General features: G+C 40.6%; 1 protein-coding gene across 2 annotated transcripts; it reads right to left on the bottom strand.

Moving 5' to 3' along the window:
- Positions 1–100: 100 nt before the first annotated feature.
- slc3a1 (solute carrier family 3 member 1) lies at positions 101–27,942 on the bottom strand. Of its 2 annotated transcripts, XM_073050673.1 has the most exons (10): positions 27,476–27,942; positions 21,850–22,029; positions 18,514–18,668; positions 16,883–17,008; positions 15,974–16,093; positions 14,751–14,875; positions 8,307–8,508; positions 1,845–2,027; positions 946–1,068; positions 101–702 (listed from the first exon to the last, which is right to left on the bottom strand). In XM_073050673.1, the coding sequence occupies exons 1-10, from the start codon at positions 27,852–27,854 to the stop codon at positions 262–264; spliced, it is 2,034 nt and encodes a 677-aa protein (XP_072906774.1). In that variant the 5' UTR covers positions 27,855–27,942; the 3' UTR covers positions 101–261. The 2 variants fall into 2 exon arrangements, with proteins under 2 accessions (XP_072906774.1, XP_072906775.1); XM_073050674.1 differs by lacking the exon at positions 15,974–16,093.

Genomic DNA, 27,942 nt, shown 5'->3' with positions numbered 1-27,942 from the left:
AAAACAATTTTATCTGTTAGAACAATGCACTAATATTAGTGTGATTGGAGTTTATCATACAAGCTAGCCCAGAAGGGAATTAGATACAAGACCAAGGTGAGAAGCTGCAGCAGAATTTAATAAGTTGAGGAAAAATTTACAGTTTTAGTGTTCAATTATTTTCATTAATCAAAGTCAATTTTGTATAAAGTAATGCATTATTCCTTGTATGCCAAGTACTTTAGATTAACCTACAGAATATTTACTAAACTTTAAAAAAACTCAACAGTTCTTGTACAGTAAACCAATTGTACTCAAATAACATGCTTTCTGTGAAATATAGCACTTATCTTTGAATTCTGCTTTACTGTGGATTGGATTATTTGTTCTGTATTCCAATACAAGACCTTCACCAGCACTAGTCATTAAGGATGCTGTCTGAACTATAATCCCATTTTTGTTAGGGTCAGTACCAAGTCTTACAGTTGCTTCTTTAGGAAGATATGGGACTTTGCTCCCCAGATTAACAGTTGAGGCTTTACCAAAATTTAGCACTATCAAGAAGACAGAATCCAAACCATCCAGTTCTCTCACGTATGCAAACAAATCTTCATCATTAAAAATATAACACATCCATCCCCTGTGAATTGGCAATTCATTCCGGCGAAGAGAGCTAAGTTTACGGTAGAGGGTCAATGTGGAATTCTGTTCTTCTTTTTCAGCCTGTCAAGATAATTCCATAAGAAATATTCCATGTTAGTGTATAGAGCATCATAATTAATAAATCTGCAAGAATCAAGTACACTAATAACACAAAGTGTAGATCATTGTGTGATATCTTCTTAATTATTCAATTCTGATTTTAGAAATGTAAGTTCTACAAACTCCAGGTATAAAGTTCAGGTTCTGTATTTCTATTACACGATTGGCTTTAGTATAAATAATATGAAGATTGGTCTCACTTACCTCAACGTTTACTGTGATATAGTTTGAATGGACAGGCAGCCAAGTTTTGTTTGCTGTGCTGAAGCCAGCATTGGCAGTGCTGTCCCACTGCATTGGTGACCGTTGTGGATCTCGATTTGCTGTCTGCAACAAGTGGATAGAACTTCAGCTACTTCATTATCTTAGACTCTTATATATAAAAAATATTTATAAACATTATCCACTCTCACCTAGATTTGTAGACTCTCTCAAATAGGAAATGAAAGCCAAAAAAATTGTGTATATCAAGTCCTAACTAATATTGTCATCCATTTTCTATAACCAGAGGTCATGGGTTAAAACTAAAAGGTGAAAAGTTCAAGGGGAACATGAGAATCTTCTTCAGTCAGAAGGTAATGAGCATGAGGAATGAACTGCCAACAGAAGTGGTGCATGCAAGCTCAGTTTCAGTGTTTAAGTGAAGTTTGAATAGGTACATGAATAGCAGGGGTACAGAGAGCTATGGTCCCAGTGGGAGAAGGCAGTTTAAATGTTTTGTCACAGACTAGATGGGCCAAAGGGCCCGTTTCAGTGCTGTACTTCTCTATGACTCTAAGAACTCAAAGTTTAGTGCAGTTGTCAGGTTCAATGCAAATTTTAGATTTAAAGTTTGTTACCACTGATATTTAAAATTACACAATTGATGTTCCATCTCTTATAAACCAAAAAATGAAGCGCATAACCAAAGAAATTAGCTACCTATTTGTAGTTAAGTGCTTATAAGTTTGCTATCTAGAATTGGATGAAGGCTACCAAAACCTCCAGAATTGTTACAGATCTGTTGCAATTTTTATCATATATGACTCCAGCTCCTAGATGTAAAAAGACATTGGTGTAACTTCCTAAATGATTAATGAAATTAAGATATTGTTAGTACTTACAGGATCAAATTTCCCAAAAGGATCTTGAATCTCATCTCCAGATACAACAATATTCTCCATTCCCAGTTCTTCCCCATAATATGTAGTGGGAGTTCCAGGAAGTGTCAGCAGAAGCATATTAATAACAGCAGTATATGCTGCTCCCGTACGAGAAGCAATACGTGAATTGTCATGATTTCCAACCTAAAATGTATTAAATAGATCTTAAATGGATGATTTGCATCTGTAACTGCTTGGGAGATGGACACAAGAGGCAACAGAAGTGAGGCAATGCATCAGCAACATAACGGACAGATTACAGAGGAGGTGGTGTTTGCTGTCTTGAGGCATATTAGGATGGATAAATCCCCAGGGGCTGACAATGTGTTCCCTTGGACCCTGCAAGACCAAGCGCAGAGATTGCAGGGACCCTAGCAGAGATATTAAACATCCTTAGTCACGGGGCGAGGTGCCAGAGGATTGGAAGATAGTTAATGTTGTTCTGTTGTTTAAGAAAGGCTCTAAGAATAATTCACAAAATTATAGCCCGGTGAGCCTGATATCAGTAGTGGGAGTTAATTAGCAGGTAATCTAAGTCTGAGTCAGAGTGGTAGGACTTTGGCTCATTCGGGCTTTGGCAAGGTAAGTGGACTTAATTTTTTTGTTACATTTTTTGAGGAATAGAGAGCATGCCTGCAGGGTTAGTACTTTGCTCTGGGTGTCAGATGTGGGAATTCTGGAAATCTTCCAGATGGCCACATCTGCGCCAGGCACACCAAGATGCAGCTCCTGAGAGACGGTGTTAGGAATCTGGAGCTGTGGCTTGATGACCTACAACTTATCAGGGAAAGTGAGCAGGAGACAGATAGGAGCTACAGGAAATTAGTCACCCTGAGGCTGCAGGAGTTAGATAAGTGGGTGACAGTCAGGGAAGAGCTCAGCTAGTAGAGAGCACCCCTGTGGCCATCCCCCTCAGTAATCGTTACCTAGTTTTGGATGCTGTTGAGGAGGGGTAACCTGACAGAGGACAACCATGGCGATCAGATCTCTGGCACTGAGCCTGGTTCCGTGGTGTAGAAGGGAGAGAAGATGAATGCAGTAGTCATAGGGGAATCCATAGTGAGGGGAACAGACAGGAGGTTCTGTCAGCCTGATAGAGATACCTGCATGGTGTGTTGCCACCCAGGTGCCAGTGTACGGGATGTCTCGGATTGGGTGCAGAGTATCCTGAAGGGAGATGGTGAACAGCCAGAAGTCTTGATATACTTTGTGGTACCAATGACATAGGTAGAAAAAAAAGGGAGGAGGTCCTGAAGAGGGAATTCAGGGAGTTGGGTAGGAAGCTGAAAAGCAGGACCTTCAGGATTGCCGCCTGTGCCATGTGCTAGCGAGCACGAAAATAGCATGATCAGGCATATTAATGCGTGGCTGAGAGACTGTTGTAGGGGGCAGGGCTTTGGGTTCCTGAATCATTGGGGGTTACTTCTGGGGGAGGCACGACCTATACAAAAAATACGGCTTACACCTGAACCCAAAGGGGTCCAATATTCCAGTAGGCAGGTTTAATAGAGCTGTTAGGGAGGGTTTAGACTAATTTGCAGAGAGATGGGAACCGGAGTGAGGAACGGGAAAATGGAGAAAAATCAAAGATAGCATGAACAGAGATTATAGAAAGGACAGGCAGGAGATGAGGCATAATCACAGCCAGTGGGATGAGTTACAGGGCAACAGAGGTGTAGTGCAGTTAAAACAGAAAGCAACGAACACTGGACTGAAAGTGTAATATTTGAATGTACGCAGCACAAGAAATAAAATGGACGATCTTGAAATTCAGCTACGGGTTGGCAAGTATGACGTTGTGGCCATCTTTGAAACTTGGCTAAAGGATGGCTGCCACTGGGAGTTGAACGACCAAGGATATACGGTGTATCAGAAAGATAGATTAGCAGGCAGAGGAGGTGGTGTGGCCCTGTGTATAAGAAATAATATTAAATCATTAGAAAGGGATGACATAGGATCAGAAGAGTCTCTATGGGTTGTGTTAAGAAATGGCACGGGTATGACAGTTGTATACAGGCCTCCAAACAGCAGCTGGGATGTAGATTACAAATCACAGCGGGAGATAGAAAAGGCGTGTCAGAAGGGCAATGTCATAATAATCTTTGGGGATTTTAACATAAAAGTGGATTGGGAAAACCAGGCCAGAACTGGACCTCAAGAAAGAGAATTTGTAGAATGTCTAAGGGATGGGTTTTTAGCACAGCTTGTTGTTGAGCCCACTTGGGGATAGGATGTGCTGGGTTGGGTGTTGTGCAATGATCCGGAGGTGACAAGAGAGCTTAAGGTTAAGAAAACCTTGGGAAACAGTGATCACAATATGATCGAGTTCACTTTGAAATTTGAGAAGGAGAAACTAAATTCCAATGTGTCGGTATTTCAGTGGAATAAAGGAAATTACAATGGCAGGACAGAGGAACTGGCCAAAGTTGACTGGAAAGGGACACTAGCAGAAAGGATGGTAGAGCAGCAATGGCTGGAGTTTCTGTGAAAAATGAGGGATGTGCAAGACAGATATATTCCAAATAAGAAGAAATTTTCAAAGGGAAGAAAGACACTCCCATGGCTGACAAGAGAAGCCAGAGTCAAAGTAAAAGCAAAAGATAGGGCATACAAGGAAGCCAAAGCTAGTGGGAAGAAAGAGGATTGGGAAGCTTTTAAAAACTTGCAGAAGGAAACTAAGAAGGCATTAGGAAGGAAAAGATGAATTATGAAAGGAAGCTGGCGACTAATATCAAAGAAGATTCCAAAAGCTTTTTTAAGTATATAAAGAGTAAAAGAGTCGAGGGTAGATATAGGACCAATAGAAAATGATACTTGAGATATTGTACTGAGAGACGCAGAGATGGCAGAGGAATTGAGTACGCATTTTGCACCAGTCTTCACAGTGGAAGACATCTGTAGTGTACTGGACATTCAAGAGTGTCAGGGAAGTGAAGTATGTGCAATGAATAAATCTCCTGGACCTGATGGGATGCACCCTCGGTTTCTGAATGGAGTAGCTGGAGAGGTTACAGAGGTATTAACAATGATCTTAGATCAATTATCTTTAATCGATAATCTTAGATCAACGATCAATAGATTCTGGGATGTACCGGAAGACTGGAAAATTGCAAATGTTACTCCACTATTTAAGAAGGGTGGGAGGCAGCAGAAAGGAAACTATAGACCAGTTAGACTGACATCTGTGGTTGGGAAGTTGTTGAAATCGATTGTTAGGGATGAGATTACGTAGTACCTGGAGGCAAATGACAAGATAGGTCAAAGCCAGCATGGTTTCCTGGAAGGAAAATCTTGCCTGACTAACCTTCTGCAATTTTTTGAGGAAATTACAAGCAGGGTGGACAAAGGAGATGCAGTAGATGTGGTGTACTTGGATTTTCAGAAGGCCTTTGACAAGGTGCCACTCATGAGGCTGCTTAGCAAGATAAGAGACTATGGAATTACGGTGGAGTTATGAGCATGGCTGAAGCATTGGCTGATCAGCAGAAAACAGAGTGCAAATAAAGGGATCCTACTCTGGCTGGCTGGCGGTTAGCAGTGGAGTTCCACAGGGGTCGGTGTTGGGATCGCTGCTTTTTGTGATGTATGTCAATGATTTGGACTATGGTATTAATGGATTTGTGGTTAAATTTGCCGATGATACAAAGATAGGTGGAGTAGCGGGTGATGCTGAGAAAACAGAGAGCCTGTAGAGAGACTTTGATAGTTTAGGGAAATGGGCAAAGGAAGTGACAAATTAAATACAATGGTGGAAAGTGTATGGTCATGCACTTTGGTGGAAGAAATAAACAGGCAGACTATTATTTAGATGAGGAGAGAATTCAAAATACAGAGATGCAAAGGGACTTGGGAGTCCTTGTGCAGGATACCCTAAAGGTTAACTTCTAAGTTGAGTCAGCGGTGAAGAAGACGAATGCAATGTTGGCATTTATTTCTAGAGGTATAAAATGTAAGAGCAGGGATGTGATGTTGAGGCTCTGTAAGGCACTCGTGAGACCACACTTGGAGTATTATATTCCTTATTTTAGAAAGGATATACTGATATTGGAGAAGGTTCAAAGAAGATTCACAAAAATGATACCAGGAATGAAAGGATTACCATACGAGGAACTTCTGGCAGCTCTTGGGCTGTATTCCCTGGAGTTCAGGAGAATGAGGGGGGATTTCATAGAAACATTCAAAATGTTAAAAAGGCCTGAAAAGATTAGATATGGCAAAGTTACTTCCCATCATAGGGGAGTCTAGGACAAGAGGGCATGACTTCAGGATTAAGGACATTCAGAGATGCAGAGAAATTACTTTAGTTAGATGGTGATAAATTTGTGGAATTTTTTGCTATGAGTGACTTTGGAGGCCAAGTCATTGGCCAGGGTCCTTCCCCAAGCTGAGGTTGGGGAGGGTCGAGAACTAGAATAGGGTATTGGATAAAACCCTTGGAAGTTATCAGGATTGAAATGAGGAGAATTTTCTTCTCTGAAAATCTTTTTTCACGGAAGACTGTGAATGTCTCATTGAACATACTTAAAGTAAATTACTGAAAGCAAAAGGCCTACAGGTGGGAAGAGTGTGGCATTGTGAGAGAGGGTCAGCCAAGATCGTATTGAATGGTGGGCTGGCTAGAGGGGCCCAATGCCATTTTCTTGCTCTTATTTCCCTAAGTAAATGCTAATGGAAACACCCTAGCAAATAGTTAATAAAAATAATAAGACATATGCACAGTGGCCATTTTATTAGGTCCACTTGTACACCTGTTTGTAAATACAAATTCCTAATGAGCCATTCATGTGGCAGCATCCCAGTGCATAAAAGCATGCAGACATGGTCAAGAGGATCAGTTTCAGTCCAAACATCAGAATGGGTAAGAAATGTGATCTAAGAGATTTTGTCGGTGGAATAATTGTTGAGGTAGTTTGAGTATCTGGGAATTTCACACAAGAGCAGGGGTTCCCAGCCTTTTTGATGTAATGGTGGATAACTGTTTGTCAGGTTGGAGACCGGTGACTAGTGGTGTGCCTCAGGGATCTGTACTCGGTCCAATGTTGATTGTCATATACATTAATGATCTAGATGATGGGGTGGTAAATTGGATTAGTAAGTATGCAGATGATACTAAGATAGGTGGCATTGTGGATAATGAAGTAGGTTTTCAAAGCTTGCACAGAGATTTAGGCCAGTTAGAAGAGTGGGCTGAAAGATGGCTGATAAGTGTGAGGTGCTACATTTTGGTAGGAATAATCAAAATAGGACATACATGGTAAATGGTAGGGCATTGAGGAATGCAGTAGAACAGAGTGATCTAGGAATAATGTGCATAGTTCCCTGAAGGTGGAATCTCATGTGGATAAGGTGGTGAAGAAAGCTTTTGGAATGCTGGCATTTATAAATCAGAGCATTGAGTATAGGAGTTGGGATGTAATGTTAAAATTGTACATGGAATTGGTGAGGCCAAATTTGGAGTATTGTGTACAGTTCTGGTCACCGAATTATAGGAAAGATGTCAACAAAATAGAGAGAGTATGGGGGAGATTTACTAGAATGTTATCTGGGTTTCAGCACCCAAGTTACAGAGAAAGGTTGAACAAGTTAGATCTCTATTCTTTGGAGCGTCGAAGGTTGATGGGAGACTTGATAGAGGTATTTAAAATTATGAGGGGGATAGATAGAGTTGATGTGGTTAGGCTTTTTCCATTGAGAGTAGGGGAGATTCAAACAAGAGGACTTAAGTTGAGAGATAAGGGGCAAATGTTTAGGGGTTACATGAGGGGGAACTTCTTTACTCAGAGAGTGGTAGCTGTGTGGAACAAGCTTCCAGTAGAAGTGGTAGAAGCAGGTTCGGTATTGTCATTTAAAGTAAAATTGGATCGGTATATGGACAGGAAAGGAATGGAGGGTTACGGGCTGTGCAGGTAGGTGGGACTAGGTGAGAGAAGCGTTCAGCAAGGACTAGAAGGGCCGAGATGGCCTGTTTCCGTGCTGTAATTGTTATATGGTTATATGCCATAGATCCCTGTCATTAACCAAGGGGTCAGTTGACCCCAGGTTGGGAATGGTGAGTTTACAGGGAATGGTGCCAAAAAAACAGCCAGTGAGTGACAGTTCTGTGGGTGAAAATGCCTTGTTAATGAGAGAGGTCAGAGGAGAATGGCCAGACTGACTTACGCTGACAGTAAGGCGAGAGTAACTCAAAAAACCACACATCACAACAGTGGTGTGCAGAGGAGCATCCCTGAACCTGCAAAATATCAAACTTGAAGTGCATGGACGACAGCAGCAGAAGACCACAAACACACAGAAATAACTTCAGTAGTCACTGTATAAGGTACAGGAAACAGCTAACAAAGTTGCCTCTGAGTGTATTACCCTTGATGTTTATGATAAAGATCTTTGGTTGTTCTATATTAAAAAGTAAGCTTAAAGACATACCACCCAGTTTGGCCATTTTCCTGTAGGCATGTTGTGCATCCAATTGTCTACAATTTTAAATACTCCATTTCCTGACAAGTCTTTATGGAGATCAATAAGGTAAAAGTTAAAGGGAAAATCAGCTTCCTGTTGGATAGGTGTTCCATAGTACATCATGGTCTTAGAAAGTTCTTCATTGTCGTAGGATTCAGTCATCATAAATCTGCAAAAAAGACATGACAAAAAGAAAATTCCATATATTCTGATAAGAAATCAATAAATACCACCTTTACACCATTAAGGTGAACTCCTGTGTCATGAATTTAAGCAAAAGCCTGAATCACACTGGATCTGACCCACAATGCACATTCAGTGCCTGCAGAGATGTTTTATGCTTCCAGGGGCCCTCCAGGACCCACTCCCAGTGAAGCAGATAAGCCTTCAAGCATGACCATGCCTGAAGCAGCAGACACCAAGACCCTGACCCCATAATGTTGAATTTGCCTTGTTTATGGTAAGAGACATAAATAACCCAAATGGATTTAACTTATTAAAGATCAAATTGTCTGCTTATATTAAGAAAAACACTCACTTTTTCCATCTGGTTGTGGTCATCCCATTCAGTAGTGAGTGAGGCAGCAGGATGGGAGATCAAACACAATGGCATCTGATCTCCAATCAGTTTCCAAACTTTCATGATGCACTGCACAGGCAGGCAGGCAGACATACTTTATTGATCCCGAGGGAAATTGGGTTTCATTACAGTCGCACCAACCAAGAATAGTGTAGAGATATAGAAATTTTAAATCATAAATAATTAAATAATGATAATAACAATAATAATAAGTAAATTATGACAAGTGGAAATGTACAGGACCAGCCTATTGGCTCAGGGTGTCTGACCCTCCAAGGGAGGAATTGTAAAGTTTGATGGCCACAGGCAGGAATGATTTTTTATGACGCTCAGTGTTGCATCTCGGTGGAATGAGTCTCTGGCTGAATGTACTCCTGTGCCTAACCAGTACATTATGGAGAGGATGGGAGACATTGTCCAAGATGGCGTGCAACTTGGACAGCATCCTCTTTTCCGACACCACCGTCAGAGAGTCCAGTTCCATCCCCACAACATCACTGACCATACGAATGAGTTTGTTGATTCTGTTGGTGTCTGCTACCCTCAGCCTGCTGCCCCAGCACACAACAGCAAACATGATAGCACTGGCCACCACAGACTCGTAGAACATCCTCAGCATCGTCTGGCAGATGTTAAAGGACCTCAGTCTCCTCAGGAAGTAGAGACGGCTCTGACCCTTCTTGTAGACAGCCTCAGTGTTCTGTGACCAGAGGCACTGAAAGACACTGAAGTCAATAAGAATCTGACCACAGAACTATAGCTAGCATGAGTTTCTGTAAGTAAGTGGATGACACAATCTGGCCCAAAGTAGTACAGATGCATTGGTGTTGGTTCATTTAATTGTCCTGTACCTTCTTCCTGCTACCATCAGGGAGAAGGTACAGGAGCCTCAGAACTCACACCACCAGCTTCAGGAACAGTTATTACTCTCAACCATCAGACTCATGAACCAAAGGGGGCAACTTCATTCAACTCCACCTGCCCCATCCCTGAAATGTTCCCATAACCTATTCGACTCATTTCCCAGGACTCTTCATCTCATAATCTCAATATTTATTGCTTATTTAACTATTATTTCTTTCTTTTTGTATTTTCACAACCTAGTCACCTGCAGCTGAATCACTGAATTGAAATGCAATAGGGGATTTTTTGTGTGGTCTTCAGATCGGAACAAATAACTGGGGTTGAGTCCTTGATCTGGAGTTAAGATTCAAGCTTGCTTAATGTAAATTTCCTGTACACCAGCGTAAAGGAAAATGAAAGAATTGTTACTCAAGATCTGATGCAGCCCAAAAAATACACAAAAGAAAGCTTATATAAATAGATGCACTGTATGTCCATAATGTGATGTTAGGCACAGGACTGTCTGAACATAATATGAATATTGACAAGAAATAATAAAGTCGTGGTGGTTGTGGGCATGGAGATATGGCTTACTCCAGATTAAGGACTCAACTCATGTGTATTACTGGCCCCAGAGAATAAACCAGAGTAAAAAATCTGATAGCAAAAGCACAAGGAAGAATGAGTACAGCTCTGCTGAAGAATATTTCTAATCTTTGACATCATCTGCCAACTAATTAACGGAGGCTCACTTAAATTGCTTTTATCAAAATATGAAACATATATTGGATTTATTTCCTACAACAGCAACCTTTTTTTAAGTTTGCTGATGACACCACTCTTGTGGGCTGATCCAAGGGTTTTGCTGAATCAGCATACAGGAGGAAGATTGAAAATTTGGCAGAGTAGTGTCATAACAAAAATTTCTCATTCAATGTCTTGGTGCCTAAGAATTTATCTCTCAAAGTTTTAACATTTTCTAAATTCGGAAAACCCCAGCAACAGTGGAACTAGGTGAGAGTAAGCGTTCAGCACGGACTAGAAGGGCCGAGATGGCCTGTTTCCATAGTGTAACTGTTATATGGTTATATGGTAACAGAATGGAAGTGACCACTGCTGGATAGATGCAGTAATTGCCTTTACCCAACTGCTTATAGACCAGGAGAAGCAGCCCACCAAGCTACCATATTAACGTCTCCTTCCATCAAAATCTCCCATTCCCCATGATCCCACCTATCAGCTATCAGGTGTCTTGAACCAACCAGTAAACACAAACTTTCATCACTTTGCATTAAATTGGACTATGTCACTTTTGTTTATTTGTGTTCATTCTTGTAAAAATTGTACATCTTTATGTTTAAATTATGTTTTTCTTGTTAATGCTACTTATATAATGCAAAGTGCTTTCATTGCACCTGTGCAGACATGTTCTTGAGCAGGTAAACAATAAACTCAACTTTGTATAGAGCAAACACGAGGAAATCTGCAGATGCTGGAAATTCAAACAGCACACACAAAATCCTGGTGGAACACAGAAGGCCAGGCAGCATCTATAGGGAGAAGTAGAGGAGGTCATGGATATATATATCAGAATGGGAATGGGAATCCATGGCCTCCTCTACTGTCAAGATGAATCCACACTCAGGTTAGAGGAACAACACCTCCAACCTGATGGCATGAACATTGACTTTTCTAACTTCCGTTAATGCCCCTCCTCCCCTTCTTACCCCATCCCTGACATATTTAGTTGTTAGTTGTTTTTTTTTTCTCTCTCTCTGCCTGTTCTCCATCTCCCTCTGGTGCTCCTCCTTCCCCCTTTCTTTCTCCCAAGGCCTCCCGTCCCATGATCCTTTCCCTTCTCCAGCTCTGTATCACTTTCGCCAATCACCTTTCCAGCTCTTAGCTTCATCCCACCCCCTCCAGTCTTCTCCTATCATTTCACATTTTCCCCTCCCTCCATTACTTTCAAATCTCTTAGTATCTTTCCTTTCAGTTAGTCCTGATGAAGGGTCTCGGCCCGAAACATCGACAGTGCTTCTCCCTATAGATGCTGCCTGGCCTGCTGTGTTCCACCAGCATTTTGTGTGTGCTCAACTTTGTATTTTGACTTTGCTGGGCTGCAATTTCCTCAAATGTATCCTTACCCAACAGTATAGGTTTCCCTAAAAGCATCTCTTTGATTCCTAATTTCTGTATCTTCTCCTCCATCAAATTCCCACTTGTCACCAAATACATTTGACCTCACTGACGTTTCTTCCGCACTACTTCTTCCATCTCCTCTGCTTTCTCTGTGCTCTTCTGTGCTGACTGCTTCAACTCCTGCAATACCTAACTGATCTAATCTGCAGCTATGTAATGGAATCAAGCCCTTTCCTGCTGGACCAGAGATGAGCTGCGATCCCGTTTGGACCCATCTGCAGCCTTGTTTCCCAGTTATGCAATTAGCAAGAAAGCTAAGCAAGCCTTCTGCAGGCAGCCAATGAAGGGAGTAAATGCTATTCATGCAGTTAAAGTCAAGACAAGTCAAGTTTATTGTCATTTCGACCATAAACTGATGGTATAGTACACAACAAAAACGAAACAACATTCCTCCAGGACCCTGTGCTACATGAAACAACACAAAACTACACTAGACTATGTAAAACAACATAAAAACTGCACTAGACTACAGACCTGCACAGGACTACAAAGTGCACAGAACAGTGCGGGGCAGTACAATAATTAATAAACAAGACAATAGGCACAGTAGAGGAGAAATTACAATATAATAATAAATGATGTAGATGTCAGTCTAGACTCTGAGTATTGAGGAGTCTGATGGCTTGGGGGAAGAAACTTGCACAGTCTGGTTGTGAGAGCCCGAATGCTTCGGTATCTTTTGCCAGATGACAGGAGGGAGAAGAGTTTGTGTGAGGGGTGCGTGGGGTCCTTCACAGTACTGTTAGCTTTGCGGGTGCAGCGTGCGGTGTAAATGTCTGCAATAGCAGGAGGAGAGATCCCCGTTGATCTTCTCAGCTGACCTCACTATCCACTGCAGGGTCTTGCGATCCAAGACGGTGCAATTCCCAAACCAGGTAGTCATGCAGCTGCTCAGGATGCTCTTGATACATCCTCTGTAGAATGTGGTGAGGATGGGGGGTGGGAGATGGACTTTCCTCAGCCTTCGCAGAAAGTAGAGATGCTGCTGCGCTTTCTTGGCTATGGAGCTGGTGTTGAGGGACCAGGTGAGATTCTCTGCCAGGTGAACACCAAGAAATTTAATGCTCTTAGCAATCTCAATGGAGGAGCTGTCAATATTCAGCGGAGAATGGTCGCTCCGTGTTCTCCTGAAGTCAACAACCATCTCTTTTGTTTTGCTGACATTCAGAGACAGGTTGTTGACTCTGCACCAGTCCGTTAGCCACTGCACCTCCTCTCTGTATGCTGATACGTCATTCTTGCTGATGAGACCCACCACAGTCGTGTCATCGGCGAACTTAATGATGTGATTTGAGCTGTGTATTGCTGCAGAGTCGTGGGTCAACAGAGTGAACAGCAGTGGACTGAGCACACAGCCCTGGGGAGCCCGTGCTCAGTGTGATGGTGTTGGAGATGCTGCTCCCAATCCGGACTGACTGAGGTTTCCCAGTCAGGAAGTGTAGGATCCAGCTGCAGAGGGAGGTGTTCAGGCCCAGCAGTTTCAGCTTTCCAATAAGGTGCTGAGGAATGATTGTGTTGAATGCTGAACTGAAGTCTATGAACAGCATCCGAACATACGTGTCTTTTTTGTCCAGGTGGGTTAGGGCCAGGTGGAGGGTGGTGGCAATAGCATTGTCTGTTGTGCAGTTGGGTCGATACGCAAACTGCAGGGGGTCCAGTGACGGGGCAGCAGGGCCTTTATGTGCCTCATGATGAACCTCTCGCAACACTTCGTGATGATGGATGCGAGAGCAATGGGTCAGTAGTCGTTGAGGCAGGACACTGAAGACTTCTTCGGCACGAGGACAATAGTGGTGGCCTTGAAGCAAGTTGGAACGACAGTGCTGCTCAGGGAGATGTTGAAGATGTCAGTGAGAACATCTGCCAGCTGTTCTGCACATCCTCTAAGCACTCTTCCAGGAATATTCTCTGGTCCAGCAACCTTCCACGGGTTGACCCTGCATAGAGTTTTCCTCACATCGGCCACGGTCTTTGGGAGGAGGAGTGGTCTTCCTCACCACCACGTCATTTTCTGCCTCAAAACAAGAGTAGAGGTTGTTCAATGCATTTGGGAGGGAGGCATCACCTGCACAGTCAGGTGATGTTGTCCTGTATTTGGTGATGTCCTGAATGCTCTTCCACATGCACTGCGTGTTGCCACTGTCCTGGAAGTGGCTGTGGATTCGCTGGGCGTGTGCACGCTTTGCCCCTCAGATGGCCCGGGACAGTTTGGCCCTCGCTGTTGTTAGGGCTGCCTTGTCGCCTGCTCTGAAGGCGGAGTCACGGTTATAGGTGACTGGTTATAGGCAACTTTAGTATTAACCTATAACTATGCAAGGCAATGAACACGTGGTTTATGAGGATTCTTGATTGTGCATTGTAGTATTTTCAAAAGTTACAAACTGTAAACTTGGTTGATATTGCTAATAAATTAGCCAATTAATTATGTCCCAAATCAATAGACTCTTGGTTTAAGAACAATAATACAGTATGCTTATCCTTAGCTCTGGACTTGAGTTAGCAATCAAGCCTGACTCTCCACAACATTGAAAGGATGTTGCATGAAAAGGTGCTGTCTTTTCTATTCCACTAGCTCTAGCAAATATTAAGGATTTTCTGCCATGATTTAACAAGCGCCAGTACCCTAACAAACATCCTTATTTAATGCCATCATTGGCAACAGACTGATTGCCTGCCCATTGCTCTTACTGCCTCTGCTGTCTCACTTGAACGTTCATTATACGTGAGCCACCTTTGCGAAAGTCAAGCAGTTTCAACTCATTAGCACGTAGGTACAAGTCATTCTTTACCTGTATCTGCTTGCTTCTGTGCTGAACTCATTCAAAACATGTCGCCAGCTCCGGACAATGTCATGCATTCCCACTTGTGTGGCTGTGTAGTCATGATATAGCTCATCGTATGATGTGATATTATTCTGGAAATTTAGATTTTAAAATTTCATTAATACAGTTCTCAGAGTATCATATAAATAACACTGACTGGAGGACATGTGGATCACCAATTTGGTCCTTTTGACTGATGATTTTTTTCAAACATATAGGGCTTGTTATCTACACTCACATGCTGCGCTCTTAAATCTCTGGGCCATGGTAAACTCATGGTACTATCCCTGTCTGGCTGCTTTTAAATTATCCACTACTATTCATGGCTGGAGAAAACAAGACTGAAGAATTTCTATCTTTTCCAATGGTTAAGAATTCATTTGGGTTTTGCTAAAGCATGTTCTGTCATCTGTTCAATGTTCTAGTGGCTTTTGTGGTTTCAGCAGGTTTACTTTCAAATTGTTCTTTGTTCATTGAACTCGAGTTGTTCCTGCGAGATATTAGCAATCATGGTCAGCCATGACTTCACAGGTATAGATGGAATACATTGTTGATGAATGTATCTCTGCTTCTAAACAATTAAATCTTTTGGGAAATCACCCTGAGTTGCATCAATGTGGAGATGAGAATTTGTTTCTTTGAGATGGTCTCACAAGACTGTGAGGTGGTTATTCCTGCAATCACTCTTATGAGTATATCTATCTGGTACAGGTGCACTGGTGAGGACTTTGTCAACCTTTATGTTAGTGTTCACACCAGGCGGCACAGATCCAACTATGTTTGATACTGTGTGAGGCCATTTCAAATGAAAATAACATCACTGAGGGTCTCAGGTCACATACATGTCAGACTCAGTGAGGGTGGGAGATTTCCTCCGACAATTTATCTTGACGATCTCAAAGAAATTTTTATTGACACTGTGGTAGTTTCATATTCACCATTATTGACACATTTCTGAATAGATCATTTAATTATCCAAATTTAAATTCCTAATCTACCACGATGGGATTGAATATAGCTCTCTGTCCCTACTCATTACCAATTGTGACCATCCTCATATGCTACCGTAACCTTTGTGTTTCTATAGCTCCTTCAGAAGTTCCTGGGCAAGTTATTTTAATGAGCAGAGAGTTCACAGTGTGTAAATTACCTTCTAGTATCATTTTTAATTAAAGTTTCGGGTAACTCACGGGATTCTGGGTTAAGTTAACTTGAGGCTCATTTCTTAGACTTTCAGCTTCCAAAAGATATTTGACTGCATCCACCCGGAAGCCATCAACTCCTTTTTCCAGCCAAAATCTCAATACATTCTGGAAGTAGCAGGGGAAAAAAAAGTATTCAAAGAAAATTGCTTGCACCTAGGAATTTGTCATTACCACTTATCATCAACCAGATCACAAAAAAATCTTGTTTAGTAGTTTCATCCCCATCTCTTAACAAATTTAATGAAGATAATTTGAGACTTTATTTTAAGGAAATATGTTTGTCATGACATTCCAACTGGCATTCTATTTCAGAACCCCAACACATTTCTCTCAGTGCTTGATAAATGAATTAAAACCAAGCATTAACAGCTACGTAGGCTGTTCAATAAGGAAAGAGCTAATAGCATATCTCTACTGAAGGCAGTCAACACTTGACTAACAGCAGAGGCTGATACAATACTGTATGAAGAATCATATCATATGATACACACACAACTCTTAAAGATACATTCACACTCAGACATGCCACACTGCTCCCCATTTAAAATTGACAAAAATTATCTCTATATACCAAATCATACACATAGCTAATTTAGAGAGACAATGTCATTTATATAAAACTAAATATAAAATCTACTTATTTTTTTAACTTTCAACTCTAAACTCTATAAGCCAAATTTAAATTATCTACTGTATGGTGTTCCCAGATTCAAACTTGAACTACTTATTAATAACTGTTGACAAAAGAGACTGCAGGTGCTGCAGCCTGGTGTAGCAAATAATCTGTTGGAAGAACTCAGTGGATTGAGCCGCAATAGTTAAACATTATTTATCTGAATAACAAAACTGATTTTATTTAAATCACAGATACATATAAAACTAATAGGTACTTACTTTCATTTCTTCTTGCACATCACTGTTTCTGTAGTTCAAATCAGGTTGTTCCTTTAAGAATTGGTGTAAATAGCACTGTCCTCGAACCTCATCATACTGCCATGCAGAATGTCCAAACAAGCTAACCTGACAGATAAAACTGACAATTGTTAATGTTCTGTCTAAAATATAAACTGCTGACAAATAGATGTTAATCCTCTGCATTAACCTTTAAAGAGCAGATGTCCTCTGAATTGGAATTTTGTTTTAAATATAGAATTGGCTAAGTATTAACTTCATTTATGACAAGTCTTAATGTGATCTTGATCATCTTAGAAATGTCAGAAAAACATTAACTGGGATTGGATCATTGATCAACCAGTTCCTGTTGATCTTCTGCAAGTTGCATACAAAATGTGTGCTGTTTCTTCATTATATCCAATGTTATATGATAGATTTTGACAGAACACCCAGTAGCTTTTCACTAGCATGCTTATAGCAATATCCACTTCCTTCTATTGCCTTGTCAGTCTGAGCCATTTGATTTTTTATTCTACATCATCTAGCTTTTCTCAATTCAAAGTCCCAGTTTTTTAAAAAAACAAATTTACTAAATATCAAGACACTGGTAAACCATTAAATAAATATGTTTCTCTAGTAGTAAAACCATAAAATTTAGGCCTATGTGTTTTCCAAGAATTATTCTGCCTAACACTGAGAACTGTGATTTGGATACAGAAGCTGGTTAAACAGATCTTGCCTTAAACAGCGATAATGACTTGGAAGATCTTAAGCTTGCTCTACAACCTGTCTTACCCATTGTTCTTATTTAGATACCAGCAGCAGCACTATCCTTCAGTTAGAAAGCAGAAAATCAGCTGCTGATAATTATCTAAAAAATTTTCCTACCAAAAAACTATGGCATTTTGATGTTTCACAAATGTTGAAAAGACTGCTGCCCTTCCATTCCATACGATAATATTGTCTACCTGGCTAAATGCTGAAAGATATCTAATACTCATTATATCTCATCTGAGAGTCAATATCTAAGAACAATCATAGCAGTTAAGGAAACTTGCAATAAAATTAAACTCTTCATTTATTTTATTTATTGATATAGCATGGTAACAGACCTTTCTGGTCCAAAGAGCACAATTACATCTATATGACCTCTTGACCTACTAATCCATAGTCTTTAGAATGTGGGAGGCAACCAGAGGAAACCATCATGGAATGGGGGAGAGCGTATGAACTGCCTACAGAAAGCGGCGATACTGAACCCAAGTCGCTGGCTCTGTAATAGTGTTATGCTAATAAGGCTGAGCTAGTGCAACGCGCTTACAGCTCAGAGCATCGGAATTCAATTTCAGCACTGTCTGTAAGGTGCATGTCCTCCCCACAAACGTATGTGTTTCCTCCAGGTGCTCCAATTTCCTCCCACATTCCAAAGACTTACTGGTTAGTAGGTTAATTGGCCATTGTAAATTGTCCTGTAATTAGGCTAGGGGTAAATAGGGGGGCTGCTGAGTGGTGTGGCTTATTGGGTCAGAAGGGTCTGTTCAATGTTTTTCTACAAATAAAAATAACCACTACACTACCATGCTACTTGTGATAGAGATAAGAAGGAAAAATAAATTAAGTAGCATTATTACCCAGTTGTTGGGGTTAGTGGGTTTGTTCATCTCTGATGTACAGTTCACCCAGATGTAGTAATCGGTGTATTTTCCAGTTCGGTTCCGGCTAAGCTGAAACCATCGGTGTTTGTTACTGGTGTGATTTGGAATGAAGTCCATTATTAACTTCAAATCTTTCCAAAAGTACATGAAAAAATATGTTAATAACATTTTCAATTACTGTGCAGAGAAATAAAGCAAACTACCATAGAATTAATTCTATTGCCCTGCACACTATCCCATAATTTATATCTGAAATAAACATTTATACAATTACTCCTGAAAAGGTGTAATGCCCAGTTCACTCTATGAAGGCCTTCCATAAATATTGGAAAATCTTCCAAGCAACTCTGTACTCTAAAGTAGTTTTAATATACTAAGTTGCCTCTCATATCTGTAATCTCTCTTTTATCATTATGGTAATGGTACCACATTTGAAGTTTATACAAGCAATATTAAAGAATGTAATTATATGTTTCAGAATCAGATTTAATATCATTGGCATATGTCATGAAATTAGTTGTTATGTGGCAGTAGTACAACAAAAAGATGCTTGATCCTTTTCAAACACATATTTACATTTTCAGAGCATAAATCTACCAAAATAATCTTAACCACTCTAGAGTATCAGTCTCAGCTACCATATAGCAATTTACACTTTAATCTGGAAAAAGCCTTGCACATTTCAAATATTCTTTAAAGCTTTTTTAAAGTAATACTATATTCTAGGAAAATTGTGAATTATTCAAGTTCTGACAAAAGAACTAAAATCTTAATGTTGTTATTTCTTGGCCGTTGCATCACACAGATCTGTGTGGAATCTGTGCTCTGGGGATATTGGAACTCTGATCAAGAAGAGGAGAGAGATGTATAACATATATAGGAAACAGAGCAAATAAGGTACTTGAGGAGTACAAAAAGAGCAAAAAAATACTTAAGAAAGAAATCAGGAGGGCTAAAAGAAGACATCAGGTAGCTTTGGCAGTCAAGGTGAAGGATAATCAAAAGAGCTCCTACAGGTATATTAAGAGCAAAAGGATAGTAGGGGATAAAGTTGGTCCTCTTGAAGATCAGAGTGGTCGGCTACGAATGGAACCAAAAGAAATGGGAGAGATCTTAAATGGGTTTTTTGCATCTGTATTTACTAAGGAAACCGCCATGGAGTCAATGGAAATAAGGCAAGCAAGTAGTGAGGTCATGGAACCTATACAGATTGAAGATGAGGATGTGCTTGCTATCTTAAGGCAAATCAGAGTAGATAAATCCCCAGGACCTGACTGGGTATTCCCTCGGACCTTGAAGGAGACTAGTGTTGAAATTGCAGGGGCCCTGGCAGATATATTTAAAATGTCAGTATCTACAGGTGAGGTGCCAGAGGATTGGAGGATAGCTCATGTTGTTCCATTGTTTAAGAAAAGCTCTAAAAGTAATCCGAGAAATTATAGGCCGGTAAGTTTGACATCGGTAGTAGGTAAATTATTGGAAGGAATACTAAGAGATAGGATCTACAAGTATTTAGATAGACAGGGACTTATTAGGGAGAGTCAACACAGCTTTGTGTGTGGTAGGTCATGTTTAATAAATCTATTAGAGTATTTTGAGGAGGTTACAAGGAAAGTGGATGAAGGGAAGGCAGTGGATGTTGTCTACATGGGCTTCAGTAAGGCCTTTGATAAGGTCCCGCATGGAAGGTTAGTTAAGAAGATTCAGTCGCTAGGTGAGGTAGTAAATTGGATTAGACATCGGCTGAATGGGAGAAGTCAGAAAGTGGTAGTGGAGGCCTGTGACTAGTGGTGTGCCACAGGGATCAGTGCTGGGTCCATTGTTATTTGTCATCTATATCAACGATCGGGATGATAATGAGGTAAATTGGATCAGCAAATTTGCTGATGATACAAAGATTGGAGGTGTAGTGGGCAGTGAGAAAGGTTTTCAAAGCTTACAGACGGACCTGGACCAGCTGGAAAAATGGGCTGAGAAATGGCAGATGGAGTTTAATACAGACAAGTGTGAGGTATTGCACTTTGGAAGGAAAAACCAAGGTAGAACATACAAGGTAAATGGTAGGGTACCGAGGAGTGCAGAAGAAGAGGGATCTAGGAATTCAGATACAAAATTCCCTAAAAGTGGCGTCACAGGTAAATAGGGTAGTAAAGAGAGCTTTTGGTACATTAGCCTTTATAAATCAAAGTATTGAGTATAAGAGTTGGAATGTTATGATGAGGTTGTATAAGGCATTGGTGAGGCTGAATTTAGAGTACTGTGTGCAGCTTTGGTCACGGAATTACAGGAAGGATATTAATAAGGTTGAAAGAGTGCAGAGAAGGTTTACAAGGATGTTGCCAGGACTTGAGAAACTGAGCTACAGAGAAAGGTTGAATAGGTCAGGACTTTATTCCCTGGAGCATAGAAGAATGAGGGGAGATTTGATAGAGGTATATAAAATTATGATGAGTATTGATAGAGTGAATGCAAGCAGGCTTTTTCCACTGAGGCTAGGGGAGAAAAAAAACCCAGAGGACATGGGCTAAGGGTGAAGGGGGAAAAGTTTAAAGGGAACATGGGGGGGGGGGGGGTGGGATTCTGCACAGAGTGGTGGGAGTGTGGAATAAGCTGCCAGATGAAGTGGTAAATGCGGGCTCACTTTTAACATTTAAAAAAAAACTTGGACAGGTACATGTAGAAAAATGGTTCGGCACAGCCAAGAAGGGCCAAAAGGCCTGTTTCTGTGCTGTAATGTTCTATGGATAGGGATATTCCCAGACTAGCTTACTGAAAAAAATATCAACTATAACTGGAAGATAATGAACTCAGTAAAACCACACTTTGATCTACCTGAAGCATGCTGTTCACAGAAGTGTTGCAAGCTTTCACATTTTACGGACAAGGTTACATACTAAAATAAAGCAATAAAGCTTAATGCCGCTGCTGCAAAGTCTATGGGGAAGACCAGAGTTTAGGGCCCTCTTGCCTCTGAATACTGAGGTGCTGTGGTATTTTGCTAATGGAATATCTGGGAAAGAAAAATCACTTATGTCGCAATAATGTAAATATAAATCATAACAAAGGAGTATCCAACTTAGTATAATTTTAAACATGATTAAAGTATATTTTACAGGAAAAAAGCTTAACAATGAATAACAAGCATTAATATTGCAAGTGGTACCAATATCCTCGTCTTCTGGTATAAGGAGCTCATTTCGTTGTTAGACAACAGGAATCTTGCAACTACATGTTATAAAAGCCAATCAAACAAGGATTACAATATAATGGTATCCAATAAGAAACTATGATTTTTCTTTAATATTATCTTACTTTTGTTATGTATAGTTTTTAAAAGGTTGTCAAAATCTTCCATAGTTCCAAATATTGGATCAATATCTTTAAAGTCTTCGACATCATACCCAAAATCTTTCATTGGAGACTTGTACACTGGACTTAGCCATATAGCTTTGATGTTTAAATCAACAAAGTAATCCAACTTTTCTTTAATTCCTATTAACAGCAGACAAAAGCAATTTCAATGTACATAATTTTTAAACAATTAAACCAAATTCTAGAAATAACAAACATAATAAGAACCTTAGTATTTATACAAATGGTTAAAAAAAAAACAAAACTTTGTTGCTGCTGCTGCATGACACAGCTGGATATTGATTTGGATGATGCACTACCAACTCCAAGATATCTGAGAAAATCCATTTTGGGTTTTTCAGCATTTCTGAATTTAATTGTGCTACCATCAACAATCATAACTTCCGTCCCTAAACTGCACTCTCACTACTCTTTTATGATAAGCATTAATATCTTCCTTTGGCCAAACTTTCAGTCATCTGCCCTCAAGTCTGCTTGTATAGCTCACTGAGATTACCTGTTTTCAGTCAAGTGCCTTGGGGCATTTTGCTATTTTAAAACCACTGTATGAAGTGAAATTCATTTTATTTTAGTGGTGAGAGTTCTTGGACTATGCAAACAAATTTTATAGTTAATAAGAATAAACTCTTCAAAATATTCAGCAGGTGATGTAAACTCTAAAGAAAGAAACTGTTGCTCTTTTAGGTTGATAGCCATTTCTCAGAACCAAAGTTAACTGAAGAAAAGCCCATTTTATGGTGTTTGAAGGATGGTAACCAGAGAGATCTGGAATTGGGCAACCACGTGGATTTGGCTTGTAACTTGTGCAGAAAAAAATAGTTACACAAGCTGTAAGATGATAATTTTCCATGCAATTTTATTATGTCAGATGTTCCACAGTCCTCAAAAACACTAATGTACATTCTGCACTGTATCGCTCAACAAAATACACTTGTGCCTTCAGGAAATGTGAAAGGCTATGCCAAAAGCAATTAATAAAGATTATTAAGGCTGGTTTAAGAACAAACGTTACTTGATTATCAAACTGGTTTCATTATTCAAAAAAAATTGTATACTTTTATTAGATTAACTTAAAATAGATAATGCTGAAAATATTCAGGATCTGTGTAGGAAAAAAAATTCAGGTGTGTAACTTTTCATTGGAACCAGGGGAAGTGCCCAGGCTATCTAAACCAAGACTCTTGGAGAAATGCCATTGTTTCAGTAAACTGTGTTACTATAGCTTTCCCTCTAAATTTCAGTACTGTACTGTATGGTTTATAAGGTAAAAGGACAGAACATTCAATTCACTGAATAATTAGTCTTTAATTACTGATGTTTTGAGACACTGCAACCTTAGCAGCAGAAGTGAAGGAGCCAGCACTGTTCAGAAGTTGTTTTACAGGTATAAAAGGGAAATGGGCTCAAGTGGAGGGGAATTTAAAAGCTACCTATTTGAGTCTGATTGAGGTCAACGCGCTTAAGCCTTGATGAAGAGGCAAGAGTAAAGGGAAACACAGGTTTACAAGTGCGCCAGTCTTCACACTTGGTGAGTCAGGTTGGCAGTCGGGCTCATCCTGCAGGGTTTGAGAAGTCAGTGGGGAAGTGCATCCAGTTGCAGCTCCTAGCTGGCTGCATTAAGAAACTTGAGCAGGAGCTTAATGCACTTATCAGCTAGAATGCTGACAGCATTTTAGACGAGAGTTTTAGTGAGATGGTAACACTGAAAATGCGGTATTCAAGTAGTTAGGTGATTACCTAGGCAGATCATGCAGGGTTCCTATGCAACATTTTGGATACTGTTGTGTGCATGCGAAGGTTGGGGTAGGGTGTGTAAGTGTGATTGACTGCTCTAAGGAAAACAGCAGCCAGATCTGAGGGGCAACAGGACTGTTTCTGAGGCTCAGCAAGAAAGTGTGAAGACAGCCAGGACTATAGTGATAGGTGACTTGATAGTTAGGTGTGGAGTCAGCATCACAGCAGAGAAGGTACTGTATGTCTTAAAACATTTGAAGGTACATAAATCTCTGGAGCCTGATCAGGTATATTCGAGAACACTCATGGAAATAGAGAGAAAACTGGGGGATTCCTAGCTGAGGTATGTACATCATTGTTAACATCAGGTCAGCTGTTGGAAGACTGGAGGGTGGCTTATAGTGTGTTTTTATTTAAACAGATCTACCAAGAAAAACCTGGAACACTATAGACCAGAAAGCCTTATATCTGTGGTAGGTAAGTTGCTAGAAATGATTTTGAGGAATAAGGTATGAAAGCAGTTGGAAAGACAGGGGCTGATGAGTGATAGACAACATAACTTTATGCATGGAGCATCATGTCTCACAAATTTGATTAGGATTTTTGTAGTAGCCAAGAAGATTGATAAAGGTAGGGTGGTAGACGTGGTCCATGTTAACTTCAGTAAGGCCTTTGATAAGCAAGGTAGGCTGTTATTCAAAATTAAATGGCATGGAATCCATGGAGAGCTAACTGATTGGATATACAAATGGCTTGATGGTAGGAAGCAAAGTGTGACAGCAGAATGTTTTTTTTGTACTGGAGACCCACAACTAGTGATGTTCCTCAAGGGTCGGTGCTGGACCCATTGTTATTTGTTGACTTTATCAATGTTGAATGAGAATGAAAAGTCTACAGCTAATACTAAAATAGAAGGTGCCATAAAACTGTGAAGACAGTTATCAGGATTTACAGGTGGATTTTGATCAGCTGGATAAGTGGGCCAAGGAATGGGAAGTAGAGTTTAATTTGGATAAGTGCAAGGTGTGGGATTTTGGGAAGAGAAATGAGGGTAAGACAGTCAATGATATGGCCTTGGGAAGTGTTGCAGAACAGAGGGACCTAGAAGCACAAGTACATGGCTGCTTAAGAGTGACAATACTGGTAGATAGGGTGGTGATAAATGCTTATAGTGTGCTGGCCTTCATCAGTCAGGGCACTGAGTGCAGAAGTTAAGATGTTATGTTGTAATTGTACAAGATGTTGGTGATGCCACTTTTGGAATACAGTGTTCAATTCTGTACATCTTGTGCAGGAAAGATGTCATTAAGCTAGAAAAAGAGCGCAGAGAAGATTACAAGATTTTTACCGGGACTCAAGGAACTGAGTTATGGAGAGAGGTTGAGCAGGTTGGAGCTTTATTCACTAGCACATAGAAAAAGTGAGGGGTGATCTTATAGAGATTTTTTTTAACAAAATAAACCTTATTCATAATTTTAAAAATTGACAAGAATAAACCACTCAATGCCTTTGCATTATTTGTATTCATCGTCAATGTTTTCCATACTTTCTATTAGGTTCACACACATCAATAGACTGCTGCCACTCATGTAGCACTCTGGGGTGATATTACCACTACAATAATTGAGGGACTTCTTTCCACAATCTGCCTCCTCCCTCTCCAGCAGGAGAAACACCCTACACTGAGATGCTTCCCACCGACCCCTTGAGGTGGTTGCACCAAGCTTCAGTGCTTCCCTTAGCACATACTCCTGCAGTCTGGAATGCGCCAGTTGGCAGCATTCCTCCATGGACATATCAATGTGCTGGCAGACCAACAAGTTTTGGGCAGACAAAAGGGCATCTTTCACCAAGTTGATGATCTGCCAGCAACTCTGTGTGTTCCTGTAGATGTATCATACAACTCCTCAGGATGAATTGGCGACACAAGCCCTTTCATCTTTCTGCACATCCTCTTTGCAAACCCACAGTCGACAAAGAAGTGAGCTATCATCTTCCCCACTGCGGTTATCCCATGGGTAGTGCACAGTGGGAGTGATGCTCTGGGCAGGCAGGAAGGATCTGACTGGTTGGGCCCCTCTCACTACTAGTCAGGCAAGGTCTTGGTGCCTGTTGGTGAGGCCTGGCGATGCAGCGTTCTGACAGATGATCTGGACAGTCTGCTCAGGAACCACCCCACTGTGTCCACTGAGTCCTTCTCCTGCAGTGTCTGCAGAACATTCCATACTGATCACTATCTGATGGACTTACAGTCAAAAGTCTTGGGTGGAAGAACTTTTCCATGAAGGACAGATAGTACAGCCATGTCCAGCTGACTGGGACAGTGCACAGCAATGGGGCCAGAACCATCCTTCGCAACAATGGGGACAGAGAAACTTGGCATGCAGTGGAACTTGGTGCCCACTACTTAAGATACACTGCACAGCCACAAACAAAGGTGGTCATAAGGGAGAGGGCAATATTGGGTACATCTTTGCTCCCATTATCAGAGACTTGTGCATTGTGACCCATCTGACCTGCTCCATCTTAGATCCCCAGGTGAACCCAAAGACAGCCTGGGTGATTCCCAAGCTGAAGGAACGGGGGGTGGGGCACACCTGTGCAAAGTACAGTAGCCCTGAGAGCACCTCACAGCCGATGACCAGTTTCTTCCCAGTTATTCATGGGAGCAACCCCTACCCACAGTCTCTATTTTTGTTTTGCCTTTTCTCTCTGCTCCACCAATTCTTATCGCGTGCTTTGACCCCTTTGAACTAAATACGCAGCACCTTCACATTATCTAAGCTGATGGTGAGGGGGCACTGGAATGGTCAAGCCAGTTGCTGAAGATCATGGCCTTGCTTTCCGTGCAGTTAACCCTGGCCCCTGATGCCATTGTCAGACCAGTAATATTTGCATATGCAAGATTTTTTGCAGGGTAGACAAATCATCATGTCACTCTATGCACAATGCCTGGAGCTGTTCAGTGGCAACATTAAATGCAAGAGGTTAAAGAGCTGCCGCATGTGAGGGTTTGGGGTCAAATGGTATTTGAATATTTGATCCTCACCTTAATAGTTTGTTGATGGTGGAACGCTTTACAAAGAGCATCACAAGATGGTAATGATGAAGAAGGCAAAGAATGAGATTCCATGTGGGTATACTGGCATTGACTATATATGTGAGGTTATTAAAACTAGGAGGCATCTCATCCAAGCAGGAATAGTTCAGGAACAGCTATTACCATACAACCATCAGCTTCTTCAATCACCACTACTCTGAACTGATTCTATTATCTACATACTCACTTTAAAGGATTCTTTACACCTCTTGTTCTCTATTCTTTTATTTGCAGTTTGTCTTCTTTAGCACTTTGGTTGTTTGTCAGTCTTTGCTTGTATGTATAATTTTTTTGTGAAATTCTATTATGTTTCTTTTCTCCTCTGAATACATAAGAAATTCAATCTCAAGGTAGTATATGGTAACATGTTTGTACTTTGATAATAAATCTATTTGGAACTTGGACATAACACCTTGCTTTTTCAATTGCTTCCTGATCCTTTGTCATTCAATCACATACAACACAGCCAGCTTGAACTGACACTGGTTGCCCATAACACAGGAAAGTTCATTATGCACTGAGGTATTAAGCAGAGCACTGAGATCGTGTTAACAATATTGCACAAGCTTTTAAATAGGAACAGGTTGTGCACTTCTCACATTTCAACATCCTTTTTTGTTTAAAGGTAACAATATACTGCAATTTCTTAGTTTTTGATACCAGACCTAGCTGTTTTGCAATATAAATATGTAAAATATATTTATCTTACATTCTTAGATTCTTGCAACTTACCATTCAAGTCCCCGACACCATTCCCATCAGAGTCTTTGAAGGATCGTGGATAGATCTGGTAGATTGGACTGGCTTGCCACCAATCCAGGCACTTAGGAGAGACTGCAATAATGCTGATAGTACAAGCAACCAGAACTAGTGTGGCTGCAACAATGAACCAGAAAATAATCTCCCTGGGCAATCTATAACACAGTTGACTTGAATATTGCAGCAGGACTTCCTTGGGCATTCCAGCATAGGGTCCTGAATTGTGATCCATTTTGTCACAATTTACTGCATAATCAACCTTCTCTGTTTTCTCAGCAGATTCATTTATTCCCTGGTATTCATCTTCTTGAAAGACTTGATTAATAGTACCTTTTACCTCCTTCATATCCATTTCTGAAGCTATCTTAGGAGCTGTTAAATGTTTGCACTTGTTAAGTTATCTAGTTGCAACTTTGAACTGAGTGCTGAAAGGAATGTTT

Source organism: Hemitrygon akajei, chromosome 7 (genome assembly GCF_048418815.1).
Source record: "Hemitrygon akajei chromosome 7, sHemAka1.3, whole genome shotgun sequence".
In the NCBI taxonomy this organism is placed as follows: domain Eukaryota; kingdom Metazoa; phylum Chordata; class Chondrichthyes; order Myliobatiformes; family Dasyatidae; genus Hemitrygon; species Hemitrygon akajei.
The sequence above is the reverse complement of the archived record's forward strand: the minus strand, read 5'-3'. Positions and strand labels throughout refer to the sequence as shown.

Excerpts from the sequence above, each read along its gene's own strand:
- slc3a1 (XM_073050673.1), bottom strand. The coding sequence starts at position 27,854 with ATGGATATGAAGGAGGTAAAAGGTACTATTAATCAAGTCTTTCAAGAA. Across the intron at positions 18,669-21,849 it reads AAAAACTATACATAACAAAA|ATTTGAAGTTAATAATGGAC; the intron begins GTAAGATAATAT and ends ACTTTTGGAAAG. Across the intron at positions 2,028-8,306 it reads GAAAATGGCCAAACTGGGTG|GTTGGAAATCATGACAATTC; the intron begins GTATGTCTTTAA and ends AATACATTTTAG.